This window comes from Cuculus canorus, chromosome 1 (genome assembly GCF_017976375.1).
Source record: "Cuculus canorus isolate bCucCan1 chromosome 1, bCucCan1.pri, whole genome shotgun sequence".
In the NCBI taxonomy this organism is placed as follows: Eukaryota; Metazoa; Chordata; class Aves; order Cuculiformes; family Cuculidae; genus Cuculus; species Cuculus canorus.
This window is the reverse complement of record NC_071401.1, coordinates 155,548,069-155,569,126: the sequence shown is the minus strand read 5'-3', so window position 1 is coordinate 155,569,126 and position 21,058 is coordinate 155,548,069. Positions and strand designations below refer to the sequence as shown.

At 48.0% G+C, this 21,058-nt stretch overlaps 1 protein-coding gene across 12 annotated transcripts in view; it reads right to left on the bottom strand.

Annotated features, from left to right (window-relative positions):
- The window catches only part of ZC3H7B (zinc finger CCCH-type containing 7B), a 53,117-nt gene that overhangs the window by 8,624 nt on the left and 23,435 nt on the right, over window positions 1-21,058 (bottom strand). For 6 of the 12 annotated variants that reach the window (XM_054056042.1, XM_054056052.1, XM_054056041.1 and 3 more), the window contains exons 8-17: window positions 20,246-20,288; window positions 15,851-16,110; window positions 14,207-14,555; window positions 13,192-13,304; window positions 12,165-12,327; window positions 11,917-12,078; window positions 10,864-11,069; window positions 10,023-10,123; window positions 8,185-8,366; window positions 4,566-4,651 (exon numbers count right to left, since the gene is read on the bottom strand). In XM_054056042.1, coding sequence (XP_053912017.1) covers window positions 4,566-4,651; window positions 8,185-8,366; window positions 10,023-10,123; window positions 10,864-11,069; window positions 11,917-12,078; window positions 12,165-12,327; window positions 13,192-13,304; window positions 14,207-14,555; window positions 15,851-16,110; window positions 20,246-20,288 — 1,665 coding nt within the window. The remainder of the gene's footprint in view (window positions 1-4,565; window positions 4,652-8,184; window positions 8,367-10,022; window positions 10,124-10,863; window positions 11,070-11,916; window positions 12,079-12,164; window positions 12,328-13,191; window positions 13,305-14,206; window positions 14,556-15,850; window positions 16,111-20,245; window positions 20,289-21,058) is intronic. The other 6 variants (XM_054056048.1, XM_054056053.1, XM_054056049.1 and 3 more) reach the window with 5 other exon arrangements.

Here is a 21,058-nt window from a genome sequence, read left to right as displayed (position 1 = left end):
TCCCAGGAAACACCACATAAGCTATCGACTACCACTCTGCATCCTCCAGATTCACTCTTTCAGAGAGGCAAAGCTGACATACAAAGGGTCCTCCATTGCTGTGAAAAGCCAACCAGAGAGCTGACCTCTGCCTGTGCTGACTACAACAGGCCATCGCCACTCTGGATGTCCCAGCAAAACAATCCTTCCAGACAATCTCTCTTGAAAAGCAGCGGCAATTCTGGCCCACTCGCCTGTAAGACAGCCTTTCTGATGGCATCTGGCATGTGAATCGTTCATCTACCAGCTTTCACCACTGCTGATGATCACCAAGAACACATACTAGCTGCAGGATGGTCAGGATTGAGACCTGGGATATTAAAGGTGCCTCTCTCAGATGCATGGCCTCTGAACAGTAATTTGAATCTCCACTTGGTTTCCAAAGGACATTACCCTACAATTTGCCACTGACTCATAAAACCTACAGGCCTAAGGTAACAAAATGGCACTTGTGGCACATTCCCTTTTATCAGTTCCATGCTAGCTGCCGTATAATCCTCCAGGTGACAGATTTCTCAGCATAGCCAGGAAGCTTGGCTCAAAGCTACTGACCCAGAAAAAATAAAAACTCAGTGGTTCCAGAACGCACAATAGATCAGAGACAAAGAAAACTGAAGAAGAGAAGGCTCTGGCGAGACCTTATAGTGGCATTTCAGTACCTGAAGGGGCTACAGGAAAGATGGGGAGGGACTTTTTACAGGGGCATGGAATGGACTTAAATTGGAAGGGGGAATAGGTAGATGAGACATTAGGAAGAAATTCTCCACGCTGAGGGTGGGGAGACGCTGGCACATGTTGTCCAGGGAAGTTGTGGATGCCCTGGAGGTGTTCAAGGCCATGTTGGATGGGGCCCTCAGCAGCCTGGTCTGGTGGGAGGTGTCCCTGCCCATGGCAGAGGGGTTGGAACTGGATGATGTTTAAGGACCCTTCCAACTCAAACTATTCTATGTTTCTATGAAAATGTCTCTCGGGTAATTCTGTTGATCTAGGCTGCTTTTCCCACAAATTCTTAACCATGCATTTCTTCATCAGAGTCATGCAAACTGCTGGTCAATCCAGTGGGCACATATGCTCCTAGGGGATTAGAAGCCAAGCAAAAAATCAAAGCTGCTGCCATTGCTGCTACATGACTGCATTTGTAAAGGCAAGATGCATACCTGGCAGGCTGCTGACAATCAGCAGCGTGGAAATTAGTATCACATGAGACTCTAGCGGGAGGAAGCCAGGCAAAAGTGCCTCGGGCTGTGGCACCACCCCTTGCTATTCAGCCAGACAATCTAGTGTTAGCTATGCACCATGGCAACCAAATAAATAAAAGTCTTTGGCAAGACAGCTCTCTGCTTCAGGCTTTGCAGAAAGCAATGGCCTCAGCATGGACACTCGAGTGTGTCTCCCAACTTCAGGAACGCCTCTCAGCGATACTGAAATGCTCTCTCGAGGAGCCACATGCCTCAGGAAACTATGAGGAGCAGAGGTTAATCAGCCGCCTGAGTAAGCTGTTCTTCAGTGTAAGTACCCCTTATGAGAGACTTTCATCTCCGTGCTTACATTGCTAATTCTGAGGGGTTTTTTTATGGGGGTCCTGCAGCTGGCTAATGAAGTAAAACAGAACAGCCCTCAAACCCCAGAAAAACAGAGGGCTAAACCCCCTCCATTTCCAGGGATATGATATGAGTCAAGAATACCCAGATACCTCCAATAGTCTCTCCTGCTGACTGTCTCTTCCATCTGCAGTCACTGGGTTTACTCCTGCTGCAACCTCCGTGGGGGCCAAATTTGGGGGGCTGAGTGCAAGATCCCCGGGAGGTGTTTAGGAAGCAGTGTATCTTCATCTTCCACTGTTGGTACATCTCCTGATCTGCACCATCACAGCTGCTGGGTCCCTGTATGCTGCCTGCTTTTCTCCATGACTGCACAGCCCCAGCACTAAATGAGTCCAACTGGCAGCCAGGACAAAACTGCAGCAAAATTCCTGAGAGTGATTTTGTTTCCGCTGATCAGAGGGTGCAGGAGTGAGGGTGGATCACACAGGATGGTGGGAAGGAGGGGTCTGCTTTTACAGCTCTCCTGGGAAGTTGTCTTTGCCCGGCAGCCAACTTAAAAAGCTGGAAGGACGCTAAGAAAACTCTGAGTCACGTTAGCCTGCTTGGACAGGAGAAAATAATGGCAAAAGTAAACATCTCTCAACAGATATGTTAGTCCTGCCTCCGAGGTCCTTGGCAGCAGGCCAGTGTCTCATCCCAGAGCTGAGTACATGACGACGCCAAAATCATGGTTTGCTATTGCAAATGCATGCGTCTGACCGACTTGACTCTCGTCTCCCTCCACAGAGCCACGCTGCCAATCCCTACAGACAACTGCTAGTGCTGCTCATAGGCACTTTCTGACTGCACCAACAAAGCTGCTGCTTTGCCTCCGCACAAACTGATGCCCTGGAAGGGTGGAGGATGCAGTACAGCTCTGTTACAGGCATTTTGTGGAGCACAATCAGTCTCTGCCATTGGCCTTCAGCCCTAACACTGCCCACAGGGCCCAGAAACTGTAGCTCTCTGTCCACTCCCTGACAGCTGATATAGCGGGCGCTGGCATTTCTCTTCCTGATCCTCTGCTCCCTGCAAGCCCAAACAGCCAGAAAGGAAACCCTCATTCAGCATTCAGATCCCATGTGCTTCAGAGGACATGCTCTGGCCACACCCGCTGATCAACTTGTTCTTCCAACAGCAGCACCTCCAGACAACGGTGAATTTGAAGCTGCAAGGCTTACAGGAAAACAGCTGTCCATCTACTCCCAGATTGTGCACAGAGAAGAGCAAGACAAAGCCTTCTGGAAAACACAGGCAGATCCACAGCAGGCAGGACACGACTAGTCACTCTCCATGAGGCAGGGACTGCTGATATAAAACTGACTACTGTCACAAAGTGCTGCAAATTCACACTGAGTTTCCTCCACGGCGGAGACACAAGCAGCTGCCTCTGTCCCCACACCGGGCAGAAAGAGATCACAGCCAGCTCTGTCTGCAGGGACCATTCAGATCATCCAGGCTTACTTCTCACATAATACAAGCTGTAGAAACTTGTTGTCTCAGTCTTCTGAGTGGCTAGAACATATTCCTTAAGCAAGTCAGATGGCTTTGGGAACTAGAGACTTTGGTTACTTTGGACTGCTGCTTCTCACTCCTTTCTCCAACCACTTCAGACCACAACAGCAGAATGGGCTGTACAGATATGCTGTTGATGATCTCCTCAATGATAGCTCCATCTCATGTAGGTGGGGAGAGAGCCCACTGCAAGCATGAGTACAGTGACCTGCATCTTTCCTGGTGGGATAACCCATGTCCATCAGGCTTGCTTTTCCCCAGCTTCAGTGCCTTACAGCCTTCAGAACACTTCTGCTGGCCCATAACCTAGTCAAAAAAAGTTGCTACACACCACATGAGTGACTTGGATCCCTTTCCTACAAAACACCTCTTCTGCAAGATGCTCACAGGCTGCACCCAGTGACGGTCTCTGCAGCGGGTGAGAGCAAAAGTGAAGAACCCTTGCTCTAACAGTAAGGCACAGGTCAAAGGGTAGTGAGCTCAGGCTTCCAGAAGGGGAAAGCAAGCTGTCAAGTAAGAACAAGGATTTGCAACAGTCTCCCCACCATTTTTGCAGGGGAGAGAATTGCTCCTATGCCTGAGAGCTTGCTAGGAGGCATGGAGTTTTTAATCTCATCAGATGTCTCTCCTCAAAGTAATTAAAGAACAAAACCTCCCTGTTCTAACAGCAAAAATGCTTCAGTTTAACCTCATGGCTGGGCTAGGAATTACCTTCACTGAGTGGGCTCTGCTCCTACACTACAGAACACCACTTTAGGGAGAGAAAAGGATAAGGCAGCACCACCCATAGCCAACAGGCTGGAAGAAAGTAAACAAAGATATGCCCTTTGCTTACAAAGCAGCTCTCCAGAAAAAGCTCTTGGCAGTGCTGCACGGTGCAGCCAGAGGCACCTTCTCCCACACTGAGAGACTGGCGGCACAAAAGGAGGCAATGCTCACCATCGCCTCCTCCTGGTAAAGAGCCACTAAGACCTCTACCCAGCTTCAGCAGCATCTGAGCTGGAAGTTCCACCCACTCCTGCATTTAGAGAGGTCTTGTGGGTCACGAGTAATTCCTTAGAGTCCTTCCAACTGCTGTATCTTCCTTTGGCCACTAAAGGGCAGCAGGACACCTTTGGTCCCTGCTCTCTCTGGACATGGTCCCTCACATCTCCGTGCAAGGTGTTGCAGGAAGCACCATTCTCTGCACATTCCACTCCCTGCTCTGGAGGCTTCACCCCATCACTGAACAGAGCAGATACCACACTGCAAAACAAGACACAAAGCTCATTAATAGCACTGCAACCAGGAAAGCTCTCAGCTGTCCTCCTCCTCAGTGGCCAGCTTGATCTGCCTGGGACCGCTCAGCAGAGGGAGGAAAAGAGAGAAAGAGTGCTGGAACAGTTGGGAGCAAAACTGGGCTGCAAGCCCTAGATGCACCTTACTCACCATGCTGTTGGCTGGTTTGCTTGCATGTGCCTCCATCTGCTGCCAGTACTTCTTAGATTCCTGCACGATATCTTCATGGGTCATTCCTGGCAACAAAAGGAGACTGGACTTCAGTTATCCTCAGCCAAGAGCAGAGAGGGAGGGAAAGGTTGTAGGACTTCCTGTGTTGGTGCTTAGTGTGCTCAGTGAGCTGCAACTTCCAGCGTGGCTGATAGCTCCCAAGAATCCCACTGGTAATGTCAGCACATGGGTTGTGAGAGGACCTGATACCATCATAGAATGTTTTCAAGCACAGACTAGGGAAGTTTCTCTCTCCAGCATTCCTATGCAAGTCAGATGAAAAGGGAAGAGTTTGGTCTCCTGGGCTCATTCAGACCTGGTGTTCTACTCACACTGAGTGCAAAAGACCCCAACGCTGCCTCCAAGATGCTGATTCTTGACTAGGGATCAAGACCTTTACCAAGGCTTTCCCTCAACACTACATCAACAGATCCTGCCCAACGCCCAGAAGACAGCGCTTCGTTACTGTCGATCTACTCTGGACTGGAGTTATTGCCACTAGCTTGGAAGATCCGATATCCCACTGAGACACCTAGCATCTCCAAGACCCCTGAAGCCACACCTAATTCCTTCTGGGTTTAATTAACACTTCGAGTTGTGGGGGTTACCCATCAATCAACAGGTGAAGAATGTTGAAATTCAACACAAATACCAAGCACAACCAAAGCAGCAAGGAAAGACCAACAGTGCAAAACCAACCATGGAATAGCTGCTAGTACATAACCTGCAAGGAAAGATCTGCAAGGTTTTAGGAATCAGACACCAAGAAAAAGGGTTGGTCAGACCTTATCTAAAGAATTAGCTCCTGACCAACTCAAGCAATGAGGGAACAGCCCCTCTCAGCACCAACCAGCTAGATGGGTGCTACGATTCTCAGAGCACTAAACCGTGAGAGAAAAGTATGGAAGAGTAGGAACCATCTGGTCAATGTGAGAAGTCCGTTACCATAAAAGCCATGTTGTTTACAGGCTATAAAGACCCAAGACAGCTGCCAAAACAAACTGAAGCAAGGATCTTACAACAACCAGCCAACTGCAATGAGTGGGGTGGCTAAGGATGGCCTTGACGCAGCACTGCCAGCACACAGAGGTTGCAAAATTGCCTGCTTTGCTTTTGCCTATGCTTTTTGTTATTGAAGTGAGGTGTTCCCCAGGCATGCCACATAGATATGATCTTTGATCTGGGAGCCAGCATGTTCCAGAAGTTAAGGGCCAGCAAACACAAGTTTTCATTTCAGCTTAGGCTGTGTGTAACTGGGTAAGTCACTGCATTCCTGACCTTGGTTTCCCCATCTGTGATTTCAGCTGTCCAGGCCGCTGCCAGGCAACAATACTGCTGTTTGTACAGGGCTTGGACAGGATGCAAAGCATTCAGGAAACTTTACCATTCTTCAAGAACATTTGCTGAAGCTTCCAAAATGGCAGCTGCTGCACAGCTGGTACTGCTCCCAGATCAGAGCTGTTTCTGGATTTTCTCTTTCTTAACTATTAATCCCTGCACAGTGATCCTGGGGCTGCAGAACCAACAGAAGCAGCAGATATAGCTATTGTCAGAAAACTAGATTTCAAATGAAGTTCTTGGTAAGTGGCTGCCTTCTTCCAGTCCCAGAAATCTGAACTAACTCAACAATACGGCCTAGGAATGTTGGGAAACAAACCCCCTCCCAAATATGAAAGGATGTTTTCCAATACACCAGCTCTCCAAAGCATGGATTGTCCCAAAGAGATATCTGGGGACCAAAAGACTCATGGGTCGATTACTTACAACATTTCAGCATCTTTTGCAACATCATTAGTGAGGACAAAGACTCTGCGATTTCCACTGATGGAAGAAGACAGCAAGATATGTCTGTGAAAAGCCACAGTGGACAAGAAAACAGTCCTGCCTGTCCACATTTTCAGATCTTCAGAACCTTTACTCCATTAATACAATCCTTTGTTCCCTCCGTAATAGCTCAAATAGCTGTGAAATGCAACAGCCCACTGATTTCAAACGCAAGCTGCTATGAATTATGCCCCCCTTCTATTCTTGCTGAGCAAATGGTGCCCAAATCAAACTTTCTGCTCCAAAGCTAAAGCGTTCCCAGAGAATGGCAAGAATGACCTTTCATCTGTTTCCATGAGGGATACGCTTAAAAGACGTAATAAACTACCACTCCAGGAAGGAAAATTCACAAGGAAGGCAGGCTAAAAGCCCTGAAGAAAAAAAACCAGAAAGGTGATGGCTCTCCGATTGTTGGAAAAGATGTGAATAAGCAGAACGCTTACTGACCACCTCTGCAGCTGAACTCATGGCTTGTTTCATCTCCTCAGCTTCTGCTTTGAAAGCTCCTTCTTCAAGTAAAGAAGGCAAGAGGCAAAAAGAATCTATCTATTTCCTCTCCAGGCTGAAGAGGAAGGAATAGTGAGGGAGAGAAGAAGGGAGCGAAGAAACTTTTCCTAAAAAAAAAACAACCAACAAGAAAAATGAACCAACCATGCAATGAGCAAAACAAAAAGATGCTTGAATATTAAGTGTGCCTGGAGTACTACAGGCTGTATCGTAAGCACGTCAGGCAGTAATGATGGCCCATGGCTCACGGCATCTTAGAAACTCTGGTGATGTAATCATTTAATGCCCTGTGGCCACGGGTAAGTAGGCCCAAATGAGAAGAATAAAGGCTGGCATTTTCCACAGTGTGCCACTTGTTCATCGCTGTCCTTCGTGGGCCAAGCTAAGGACAAGGACTCCGCTGAACAACACTGACAGATGCTTGAACAGTAAAATAAAGTTGTTGCCCTAAATTACATCAAAGAATGGTGAGAAACGTCCATAACGTGTTTCCTCTCTCTGAAGTACTCCCATTACTGGGCTGGATCTTGCACTACACAAGACTTCACGGTAAAAAAAGATGTAGGTAGGATTGCAGATGGACCAACATCCATCAATTAACAGGAGAGCAGCAAGAGAAACCCTTCAACATGTCAGAGAAAAAGTGAGAGGACTGAGAGTGCAGACGTGGCAGAGTCCTTATATGAGTGACCTGAACATAATTTCTGCAATAGACTTTTGAGAGGCGCAACTATTTGGGAAACATCAAGTATTTTGTCATTTCCTACTGTTGGTGAATTTGCTTAAGAAAAACTGGAGAGGCACAGCCTTCCTGTACATAGTGTAACTACTCTGTCACCTGTGCGTGCTGCCACTCTCACTGTACCAGATACTCATTAAGAGGCCTGGTTGCTATTTAGCTATTTAGTCTTGTACAGGATTTAAGCACCAAAACATCGCTGGGGATTCAGCCCTACCTAATAATTATTTCAACTTATGCAGCTGGTTCCAAGGGAAAGGCTTCCTGGTCTACAAATTACTGTAGTGCCTGTAAAGGACAAGGCCCAAATAAAGTCACAGAGCACTCTGGCCCTCTCCTCTCTGAGGAGACAGTGTAAGTATATGTACAAGTGAGCAACACCTTTACAGTACTTCCAAATCGCTCTCTTCCTCTCTCCACTGGCATCAGACACACACTGGAGGAAACTTGGGGGGCACACATCACCAGCTCTGCACCAAGTACTCTCACCTGAATATTGCTGCAGCAGCCAGACCTTGAGCTCGATGAAACTGTGAGCGAAGTGGCAGCTGTCCTCACGCAGGCAGCCATAACGCACCTCATGTCGGCACACATCAAACTGGAAGTGCTCCTGGAACTGGCGGATCTTGGAGTATTTCAGGGAGGCAGAACGCACAATGTGGACCAGACACCTGCAGCAAGGCCAGAGAAATATGAAGCACCAGAGGACCAAATCTCTACCCCGTCCTCCTTACATGTGACTTTCACACATTTGACTGGGCAGGCAAAGGACCTAGAAAATCACAGAAAATCATAGAATAGTTTGGGTTGGAAGGGACCTTAAAGATCACCCAGTTCCAACCCCCTGCCATGAGTAGGGACACCTCCCACCAGAACAGGCTGGTCAAGACCCCATCCAACCTGGTCTTGAACACCTTCAGGGATGGGGCATCCACAACTTCTCTAGACAACCTGGTCCAGTGCCTCACCACCCTCACAGTAAAAAATCTCTTCCTAATATCTAATCTAATCTCCCCTCTTCCAGCTTAGAAGAGACAAAATCCCACTGGGAAACCTAATCCCCGCCCCTCCCCTCTCTATCAACCCTAAGTAGTTATTTCGGGCACCCCCTGATTTCAGTACACGATGGGGGATGACGTGATTGAGAGCCGCCCTGCAGAGAAAGACTTGGGGTGCTGGTTGATGAGAAGCTCAACATGAGCTGGCAATGTGTGCTCGCAGCCCAGAAGGCCAACCGTATCCTGGGCTGCATCAAAAGAAGCATGGCCAGCAGGACAAGGGAAGTCATTCTGCCCCTCTATTCCTCTCTTGTGAGACCTCATCTGGAATACTGTGCCCAGTTCTGGAATCCTCAATGTAAGAAGGATATGGAGCTGCTGGAACAGGTCCAGAGGAGGGCTACAAAGATGATCAGAGAGCTGGAGCACCTCCAATACAAGGACAGGCTGAGAGAGGTGGGTTTGTTCAGCCTGGAGAAGAGAAGGCTCTAAGGAGATCTTATAGTGACCTTCCAATACCTGAAGGGGCTACAGGAAAGCTGGGGAGGGACTGTTTATAAAGGCTTGCGGTGATAGGAAGAGGGGTAACAGGTATAAACTGGAGGGGGGCAGATTTAAACTAGACATTAGGAAGAATTTCTTCACCACAGGAGTGGTGAGACACTGGAACAGGTTGCCAAGGGAAGTTGTGGATGCCCCATCCCTGGAGGTGTTCAAGGCCAGGTTGGATGGGACCTTGGGCAGCCTGATCTAGTAGGTGTCCCTGCCCATGACAGGGGGATTTGAACTAGATAATCTTTAAGGTCCCTTCCAACCCTAACTATTCTATGATTTCCAATCTTCTCAGCCCATGGGTGATGCTCTGCTCAAGTTCAGAGATCAGACATGTTTCAAAATATGCAGCAAAGATACCGACTCCTCTGGCTCAGCAAGTCTTCAAGTCTAAGGTTTCCAGGAACCAGAAGGGGTTGTATTACCGTACTTGACATGTTTCTTATACTTGTTTTCCTAAACATTCATTACCAGCCAGTTAGAGGCTGGATCCTGAGCTAGAGGATCTTCGGTTTGACCTTTATGTAAAGGCTAAACTGAAAAGCAAATTAAGTCAATGGAAAAGTTAGGCTGACTCCAAAGGGCTTTGCTCATGCCTAAAATCCCTCAGCACCAGGAACAAACATGCAGGGAGAAGCATACAGTGCTATTCATCATGCTTTGAGCTGCCCTGTGATCGGAATCCATGAGGAAAAAAGAAAGAGATCAGGGCCCTGGAGTTAAACTGGCTGGACTTGTGAGTGATTGTTCCCCTCAGCACAAAAAACATTCACTCACTTGTTGTCATGGAAACTGTGTTTGGCAGAAAGGTTGGAGCAGACAGATGGTGTGTCTTTGGTCCCCTTGCTGATAATCCGGGGTTTGCTGTCAAAGCAAATCTGAGAAGAGAAGAATTAGCATGCTGGGAAAAATCTTAGAGAGAAGTGAACCAGAGCCACTTCACTTGGAAGGGGAAGAAGAACCAGAGCCAGCCTATTCTAATGTTCAAAGTTAGAAGCAGCCTGGTGAAAACATTGCGGTAGGGCTTCAAACTAAAGCAAGCAAACTTTTGGAAAAGCTTCCAAACAACATTTTTTGGCTTATTCTCAACAGTATTTTTCATTGTGGTTGGAAAAATTTTGGTCAGAGCCACATATTCTTTCCCAGTTAGCCAACAGAGCAAGAACAAGGGGGAAATGATGGAGAGAAATAAAGAACAGCCCGTTCACAGCAAAGAACATGTCCCTTTCCATTTACCGCTGCCAGCGTGGGGAACTCTCTGCTACATAGCATCGAGATGGTATGAGCCAGTCCTTAACTGACCGACTCAGTGGCTCAGCACAGACATCAAACGGGAATTTGTGGTGTTACAGTGTCCCAATTTCTAAAGTAGCTAGGGCTAAATTACAATTCAAAGCAACACCTCAAGACAGAGGGAGAGATAACTGGTCCCATGTGGCTGTGTGCACCTGGTTCAGCTGCAGAGCTAAGGAGGAAAAGTACCTCTCCTTTCTCCTTTCTCCTACAAAGCGACATCCACTGTTCACTGCCCTTCTGGGAGCAGGGCACTAGCTGGGACATATCAATACATACTGAGGAGAAAATGAAGGATGCCTGCTCCCTCCCGCCATCTCTGTACCTCACAAAGGAAGGTGAAGATGCCCTGATGTTCCTTGAGGAGCTTGGCAATGGTGAGGCTGCTCTGCTTGATCCCCCCTAGCGGATCAAAGAGGAGGTCACGGTTGAGGGTCCCCTTCCTTTCCTCCGTCCACACGTCGATCTCTTCCTGGTGGTACGCGAAGGTGCAGTTATCCCCGTACTTACAGTCCTGCTTGTTAAGCATATCTACAAAGCAACAAACAGCACACACCACCACACAGGGAGGGCGGCCCAGTCAGAAACTAAACTCTTTCTTGTCTCCTCCCACTTCCCACACCTCACAGGGAGCTGAAAGCAAGAAAACACAGAGTTAAAGGAAACAGAAAAGACATCTTCCCCCCAAGTTTGTCTACATTAAGACATTCACGAAAGTTAACGCAAACTACTGAATGATGACAATCTTAAGAAATGCCATCTGCTGTGGAACCTGCCTCAAAATGGAGTCCTGCTTTCAATTCAGAGCCTAGCCAGAGACAGACCACAACTTAACCAGCCCCTCTTAAAGCCAATTCAGATAGTTATCATAGCAGCCCAGGACTAAGGAGTCCTGTATCTTGGCTCCCCAACTCATTAGGTACTTTGTAATGACTACCTCAGGGATGAGTCCAGTCACACCGCCCTCACATTCAGAGGGATGGGCTGAAGCAAAGGAGCAGGCAGAGAGAGCTTTTCCCTAGGCAGAATCACAGCCCTGCCATAGGGCTGCTGGGTAAAGTGGGACTAATGCAGGCACAGGTACAGGAGGCAGGTTCTCAGCAAAGCCCGTGTCAACAGGGCAGGTCAGCTGCACATAGCACCTCACTGTGCCTTCGTAACTCTTCTGCTCCACCACTTTAAAGGCTGCCTGCTCTTCACAGCATGGGACCTCATTGCCTTTCATTGTACTGAGCCTCCTGGTCCATGGGCTGCTGATGGGACAGGAAGATCCCAAAGACAGCAGGTGATACTAACTGGAAGTCCCTTCCCAACCTTCCCTGGCACACACCATACAGCCCCTTCCCAGCCACCAACATCCCTATTCCCTCCGGATCACCTTTGCACAGGTAATAGGATCCTACAAAGTTTGTTTTGGTTGGACGAGGACGGATCCTCTTCCAGGTCTTGTCTTCTGAGTTCTTTAGCCTGCCCAGCAGGATGTCCCGCTTGCACTTGTGCTCCAAGCCTTCCCGATAGGTGTAATCACCAGCCTTGGGCCCTGCAGGACAGAAGAATCCCATCAGCTTTGGGAAAGGCAAACCCTAACCCAGGCCAGCGCTCTGGGTGGCAAAGCAAACACAGCACCTGTTTTGGGGTAGCAGATATGACAGGCTTGTTTGAAGGCATGAGTAGATGCCAGAGGGTTCTTCACCAGCAGGGCTGTGTTGGGCATTACTGGTTCCAGCTGGGACAGCAAGTGCTCGGTGACCTTGGACCCAGCTGGATGACTCACTCCACCAAGGCTGACCTGAGTGAAAACACACGTACCTCTCTTTTCAGCTTTTCAACCACATGGGTAAGAAACCTCTCTAACCCCCTGCTCCAGTCCAGTGTCTCAAAAACCTTTCTCATTTTCTCTCTCATCAAAATGTTCACATCTGATAGGACGTTTCCAAAAGAGCTGCATGCAACTTTTCAAGGATAACAAACGGTTCACTTCAAAGATAGGCCTCCTTCTCTCTTGGTAAGGGACCTCAGTTTTCTGTCACGAGCCACAGAACAAAATGCCCCCTCACTCTTTCCCATTCCTTCACCACAAATGACTCTGCATCTGAAGACTCCAAAATTAACCCTATCTCAACCTGGGGGAAAAAAGAAAGCCCTTATAAGTGGTTTCAGGGAGCAGAATAGTCTGAGGACAGAGACTTTGCTTCACACTGATGTTAATAGGGCGAGCAGATGTCAAGAACTTAAACATAATTCTTGTTCCAAGCTTGCAAACCATAGATAATCCTCCCCATTTTCTCCAAGACTGGAGACGTGAGACAGGAACGCAACATTGTATCTGGAAAAGCCTCCTGACAGAGGCAGAGAGGAGCAAAGCACCTCAGTAGTCTGAAGACAAAGTTGGCTTACTCTGCTCCATCCTTCAGTGTTATGTGGCTGCCAGATATAGTGGGACACTGGCCTCTATGACACTCTCCTACTCCTACAACCTAGGTCACACCATCTTTACCTAAGCAGAGTTGCAGGCAAGTATAAAGATGGAACAACGGTCTTCTTACAGACTCTGAGGAAACCTTTCCCTGCCTTGCCACAATGTGGGAGGCAACAATCACTGGGGCAGGTTAAGGAGAGGGTCCCAAATTACCTACATCACCCAAGTCACTACTACCTTGGCTCCAGAGCACCTTGGGGCATCAGCACGGGGGAGCGTCTCACTCACCACGGGGGATGGTTTTTGGCTGCCAGGTGGATGTCGTGGTTCCTGAGGGTTAGTTTCTTCTGGGTAAAAGAAGGGGAAAAGAGCCCCACAAAACAAAAATAATCATTTCACTTTCAGAGGCATTTCTGCTCCCAAGAAGACAAACAAATTAGTATTAAATCCATTTGCTTTATTTATTTTATAAAATTTTTGTACTTCTTCCCTAAGTTTAAATCCTGGAAAAACTCAAGGAAAGCCCTTCTTGTCCCCCAAACCCTATTAAGCCCAACTCTATGCTGCTGAGCACTGGCATTCCCATGGCAACAACTCCAAGGTAGCCCAATGCTGAGGTGAATCTGAGTGCTAAAGTGCAGTCTGGCCATTCTCTGCTCTTAAAATACTTTTGCTGTCAAGGCTGCAATACTAGGGACAAGTTAGCCAAGAAGCTGCCTGCCTTTCCTCCCGGAGCAGGAGAGGACTTACTTTCTGCCCACCATCTTCCACATCTTTCCTCCTGAGACATCAGACTGCAGCGCCCAGGACACCCACTGCCCTGAATCCAGAGGTGGGCAAGACGCACATTGGCCTCTACCACTCTGCCCAGCACAACAAGGTCCTATATAATCTAAAACAGCCACCAGGATTTTTCTCAGGTGGTCCAAAATATCAAAGAGTGCTAGGGGAGGGTGGAGGAATCACATGGAGTCCAGCAAATTCTGCCAGGGGAGGTGACCTGGACACCAAGCCAGGTGTAGATCTCACTGCTCAGAGATTTGCGCTCCTTTCTCCTCCAAGATTTCAAACCACCCACATACTGGCTATCTGAGATAACACCCACAGCCTTTACCATTAGTCCTGAGCTAGACACATTCAGTTGCGCTCTTCCAGACAACTCCCTGCCCTTTGCTACAGTTACACTCCTGTTCTGCAGCAGCGGCAGACATGGGAAAGCAGCACAAAACTCCAGCAGCTCTGTACCTACCAATGGCAAAGGTATCCAAGGCATCCAACGATCCTCTGCTTGTCCCGAAGGAGTCCAGAGCATCGAGCCGTGAGTCCGTGTAGGGCAGCAGATCCAGAGAATCCAGCGAATCTAGGGTGGAGCCGCCACTCCCTCCTGGTGGGGCCTCAAAGGCATCCAGGACAGAGGAGGAGGAGAGTTGCTTGGTGGGATCCATCACCAGGCCAAAGGAGGCAGGTGGCAGTGGGGTGGAGACAGGGATGCTGGCTGTCACGACTGGGGGCAGCAGCGGAGTTCCCCCCGGAAACACAGGGATCAACTGGGGCATCTCGGTTGGTAAGTTGGTAGGAATGGTGCCCTGGACTAGAGACTTTGGGGAATTGGGAAGAGGGAGAATAAACAGCACATTAGGAATGAGGAGCAGAGAATGAGTGAACATAGAGAGCAACAGGCTCCCACTCGAGAATATGATGTATTTATTATCTGAAGCAAAACGATACCCAAGACCTCCATTTGCCTGCAGACTACTCACAGACCTTCCTATCTACATCACACACAGTGGTGGTCCCTGAGGAGGTGTTGGGCTACCTGAGCTCATCAGTCTGCAAGGCAGAGCCCTGTGCTGGGCACTTAAACCAGCTCAGGCGGAGAAACAGTGCAGATGAGTAGATCAGTAGATCAGGTTGAGAGCTGGGGCTGTTCAGCCTGGAGAAAGCTCCAGTAAGGCCTTGTAGTGGCCTTCCAGTACTTAAAGGGACCTACAGGAAAGATGGGGGCAGACTTTTTAGCAAGGCCTGTTGTGACAGGACAAGGAGCAATGGTTTTAAACTAAAGAGGGGTAGATTTAGACTGGAAATAAGGAAGAAATTTTTTACAATGAGGGTGGTGAAACACTGGCACAGGTTGCTCAGGGAGGTAGAGGAAGAACACTCAAGGTCAGTTTGGATGGGGCTCTGAGCAAACTGATCAAGTTGAAGATGTCTCTGCTCCTGCTGGGGGGGTGAGTGAGATGACCAAGGTCCCTTCCAACCAAAAGCATTCTACAAGTACACACAGCACTGAGGTCAGGGTAATAACCATTACTTGTGGCACCTTTCAACAGAGTTTTTTGACACGAAAGGCATCCTGCATGAATATGATTATGTTGCTTCCAGACCTAAGTTGTCTCACACAACATCAGCAACAATGACAACTGAAATCCAGCATAAGTATGAATGCAGATTGTCTCTACAGCTCCCAGACCTGTTCAAAGAGCTTAGGCTGAATGCAGCCCACACAAAATACAAGGAGATTAGAGTGTGCCCACTGTATAGAATACATCCATTATTCCTGCTTCAGCACACTCATTCCTACCCTCAGGCCTGCTTCAACTCCATGGATACCAGAGGCCAGGAAGAAGGTGATGATGGGGATAGACTATCTTGGGGATCTTTTGAGGGGCAGCTCCACAAAGCTGCACAGAGCAAAGCAGGGTTGGAAGTGGGCTCTTTAGACCCTCACAAGTCGGTCGCAGGAATAAAGGAAGGAAGGAATAAGAATTGCCAGAGGAAGAGCTAGGAGGACAAAGTGGCAGATAGAGAGAGAGAGAGGCGGCACATATATCCACATGCACCAGGGACCTATTTGAAACAAGAAGCAGAGGACCCATGCAGCACCCACTCTTACTAGAGGGTATGGTGACCCTTCAGCAAGGGAGTCCAGGAGGGAGTCCAGTTCTTCCCCAATGATGTCCCCATCTGTAAAGTCCTCTGAGGTCTCAGGCTCTGGGAGGTACACGCAGTCTGGAGATGGGAGCAAGCTGGCAGCAGGGAGTGAGGTAGGCAAGCCCTTTGCATCCAAGTCAGAGGGGAAAGGGGCCAGCCCCTCGCTCACAGGGATAGAGGTGGCCACAGGAGCTGGGAGGCACTGCAGGTCCATAGAGCAGTCTGTGATGTGGAGAAACAGAGCCAGTCACCCAGGAGAGCCGCTTGCAGTGGGCAAGCAGAGCACAGCCTGGCAAAAACAATATTGTACAACTGCACCAAATCACAAACACAAAGTATGCCAGTTTTCAGAGAGGAAAGTCTCTGGTCTGAAGAGTTCTTGCCCTTTGATTTTTCTTCTCAGTCTCCACTGTCCCACTGATAGCTGAAACACGCTCTAAGGGCCAGTGCCCAGACTGCCTGCCAGAATTTGCATGCACGTACAGTAACCAGGAACAATACAAACCCCATGGCTGAGTAGTTACTGAATTCACTATAACCAGGACTAAAGGTTAGGGGCACATAATCCAGTTTCTCTATAACCTACCACCTGGTGTTTTCTTTAATGTTTCTCACTAATGCATTTGGCAGAGATCACTCCCTTCTCTACTCCTTGGAGCTTTGATATTCCACTTGAAAACTTACTTATTCGTACACCCCCACTAATAGCTCAGGCATCCCAAATAGCTGAAGATAAAAACATAAGGTCCTGCTGGGAAGAAAGTCAGAGACTGGGTGCTCAGACCAGGTTGTGCTAACAATGTGTCCCCAAAAAAACCCCATCAGACTCACTCAGCTGTCCTTAGTCAAGTAAATTCCCTGCACTTGAGTGCTTACTGACGTCCAGGGTGGGAGGCTGCTGCCCACACTCAACACCTCAGCAGCAAACATCCTCTCTGGAGCTTGTGTGAGCCAGGGTCAGAGCAGGAGAGAGGCAGTGATTTTCCCTAAGGCTTTCTTGCCTCTCCAGTACATTACTGAAAAGGTAAGATGTTCCCATCATGCAATATAAACCTCTGTTAAGTGAAGTTAAGGTTACAAACACATATTCTTCAGAGAAGAGCATTTTATTGTCCAGAAAATTAAAGGTTAAAAAAAAAAAAAGTCAAATGTTAGGAATTCAGAAAATGCAGCATTACATTTGCAGTTCTCAAAGCAAGCACCCAAACTACCTTAATTCTGCCCCTGTGCAGATGTCCTGGAATAAAAGAAAAGAAATAAGACAAAGATGCTACCTTCTCCATCCATGCAGCAGTAGCTGTGACGGTATAAGGCTATAAGCAAGGCAAAGTTTGGAAGGAGAGACAATAGCTTTTATTAGAAAGACTGCTAAAAGTGGGAAAGAAAGTAGACAAGCTTCCAAGATACAGATCTTGATCCAGCGAGAAATCCTGCATCCTGCCTGTAAAAGCTTTGCTCACTTAGGCCCCACAAGAGCTCAGCCATCCCTTTCTACCTGGGACTGGGCGAGCAAGCCATGTTGCTATCCTCTACACTGCACACCCACTGACCAAGGACTGTGTTGGTGCCTTTCTTACAAAGCTCAGCGAATCAGCAGTTCTGAACAAAACAATAACAGAGGTGACACACACATGTGGGCCCCTTATGTCCCACCCCACAAGGTGAACACCACCACCCCTGCAACCGCTCCCCCAGCATTTGTTGCGAGTCATCCACATGGATGGGCCACTGCTGAAGGCACTTGCAAAGCACTGGAGGACAAGCCGTGACCAAAGGCAGGGAAAGCAGGGGGAAGTGGCAAGGGACACAGACAGGTTCTTCTCCACAACCTCATGCAGTCAATCGAAGGAAAGCACGTGTTGTACCTTACGGGATCCAACACAGGTTTTCAGTGCTGCAGCTGGACACATTCCCCACAGGCAGCAGCTCAAAGGCAGGCTGTGAACATCCTTAGTTTTGCAGCCACCCCTCAGACCAGGCTCAGCTCCAATTCCATGCCCCCTTTGTGATGACTTCTTCAGCTTATCCTTCTCTGGCGCGGGCCCCTCAGCTGCGCTCAGGAGCCAGCCAGCCAGCTTCCCTTGGTGCTGGCCTCATCACTGGTAGCTCGTCCAGATTTCCCTCAGTACAAAGGGACAGCTTGTGCCTTCCCGTTTTTCAGATGTTTAAATCTGGAGTACTGTCAAGAGCCCTTCAGGGGCTAACAAGAAGTTCAGGACACGCTGGAAGGGACAGGGACACATGCAGGAGGGAGCAAAAGAGGTCACAGTGACAGGGCCCCAAAGGATGCAGAAGTTCAGACCTTCTCTGGGGAATGAACAAGGCTCTTCAGTTCCAACTCAAGACTGGGAGGCAGAGGAAAGAGGCCCTCACACACCCTAAGAGGCCCAAAACCCTGAAAAGCTGAACACATGACCAAAATGCAGAGAACAATACTACCCGACCACCCAAACTCTGTCATTCCTTCAGCCACTTCCTCTCATTCTCCTCTGTCCAATCTTTTCCCCTACCCCTCCTTTTCCACTCCTGCTTTCCTCTGGACACCCCATCTGCTGACCTCACTCAGCGGTCACCATACCCACATCTCATGTACTCTCCCTTCCAGAAAGCTCATGCGCCTCCTGTATTCACCTGATGTTTGCCACATCTCAAAACCAGCCTTCTTTGATGAGCAGATCACAGGCACATATCACCTGCCCTCCCTCTGATTTCTGCCACTCCCATGACACTATGCCCCACATATTATTATCATTATAAGCTCAGTTAAAGCCTTGTCCACCCACTCCTCCGAACCAAGTCTCTCACACCACGTCCCCCACTTGCTGGCTTCCCTGGACATATGCCTGCCTGTCCCAAAGGGGCAAGGACAGAGCTTTTAAAAGCCCTGTTTCTACCTCCATTTCCCTACAGCAGTGCTTCCCTAGTGCATTAGCTGGCCAAAGGCCATACTGAGTTGAATCTGAGCCATGATCTGCACAGGGCAGGGCTGAGTTAATCAGATGAGTTCAAGCAAATCATGAGAGAAGGGGCTTCAGGAGTTTGCATCTTAAAACCAAAACAAATAAACCCCTTTCTAATTGGAAGATGGAAGATTTAGATTGGACATTAGGAAGAAGTTATTCATGACGAGGGTAGTGGACCAGGTTGCCCAGGAAAGTTGTGGCTGCTTCATCCCTGGAGATGTTCAAGGCCAGGTTGGATGGGGCTTTGAGCAGCCTGATCTGGTGGGAAGTGACTCTGCCCATGGCAGGGGAAGTGGGTGATGTTTAAGGTCCTTTCCAACCCAAACTATTCTATGATTCTAAAAAACACTTTGAATCTGAAACTCTCAAGGTACCAGAACCCACAGCCCTCCTGGTAGGATACCACTCTCAGGGCAATGGGATAACATGTAATTTCAGTGCTTTTGAAAAGACTTCCTAGCAGTAAAAGTTCTCTCTGCCTGAACTGCAGCAAAGGTGGCGTGCTGCTCTTACGCCAAATCCCGATTAGATAAAGAGCTTACTGGATGCAGTCACTCTTTACTCTGCAGTAGGAGTCCAGGTCATTTTGGCACAGCAAGATAATGTGAAAACTCTCCTTAATTCATAGAACTGGGTCTTACAGTCGCATGTAGCGTTCAGCTACTGAACTAGCATTCAACAGAGAACTAACACGTTTTCCAAAGCACCCTAATAACTAAATTAGTCTCTTTCTATATAAAGAGCAGTTGCTACTTGCAGTGCTAAGTCTTGACACTTACCTTCACACACAGAGTTACTTCGCAAAGGAACAAAGACTGATGTGCTCAGACACACAGCTTCAATACTCCAGCATACAACAAAGAGCAAAACACGCAGCAAGCCTTTCTACAGGGGCAGAGTTAAGGTCACTTGTTTCCCAGCATGAGAAAAACAACTCTGTAGCCCTTCTTCGGCTCCTCCTGGTTCCTCCTGGGTTCCTAACCCTGAACGCAGCTCTGCCTGGGTCTCTCCAAACTCCCTTTGTTTTAATTTCCTACACCTCAATGTCTTGGAGGACCATACACACTCAGAGCACAAACAGTCATCTACAACCTTAACTTCACTTTATCTGGACTGCTTTGGCTGGGAGCAGAGTTTCAGCTTTGCCAAAGCCCAGCTTTAAGGAAGCACAACTGGAGATCTGTGCACTTCAGCACACCCTTTTAATTCCCAGACATGTCTCTTACTGGGCCTGGACAAAAGCTTTTCTGCAGAAAAACACTCCTGTTCCCCACCTTTTCCTCCTCCTAGTTACCAAAGCTTGAAGAAAGACAAATGAAGAATCTCCCAGGCCTGCCAGCCTGGTCAGATACTTTACCAAAGCCACACAGATCAGAGAAGAGAGATGTCTTTACCTGTTTCGATGTCATCTATCGAACCCAATCCATTGGAAGTGGTCTGCAAAGAGGGTGGAGCAAAGGGGAGAGAAAAATAACACCAGAAATTCATCTTATAAAGATATTCATGCTTCACAGATAAGACTCTTCACTACTCTTACGTGCCTCTGGCCCCTTCTTTTCCTTTATGGCCTCTTTCAGTGCAAGAGTAGTAAAACCAACAAACTTTAAGAGGCTGTTAATCAAGAGCCTATTCATTTTCAGCTGCAGTGGTGGATAAACTCTAGTGCTGCAAAGGAATACCAGCCCTGCACAATACCCAACCATTCGAGCAAATCTGTACATAGAACAGCATTTTTCATATGTGTATGAGAACACCGTGTCCCAAGTCCCAGGACACATCCATCGGTCAGCCCCATGCAGTGGCGAGATCAGATTAGCCTCATCTTACATGTTTCTTTTCTTAGTTCACATATTTTGCAATCTAACAACCACAAACTTTTACAACAAACTCAAAAGAGGAAAAGGTTTCTGCCAAGACAACTGCTGACTTGGAGCTCCAGGCAAAGAATAAAATAAGCCCCATATTTTACAGAAACATAAACAGAGGTAAGAATGTGTGCCTTCAGCTTAAACTTAAAGAGGCACAAGTAAAGCATTACTGCATTTGCTGCAATAGTTTTCACAACTTGTAGTTTTTGCACTATTTCAATTTCTTGCTAAAAAGGAAAAATTTTCAAATTAACAACCACACAGAGCTATTAGAGAAAGCTGACTGGCTCTCCTAGAAAGATGTGAGGGCAAGACACTTGATGGTGGGAGTTAAAGGAA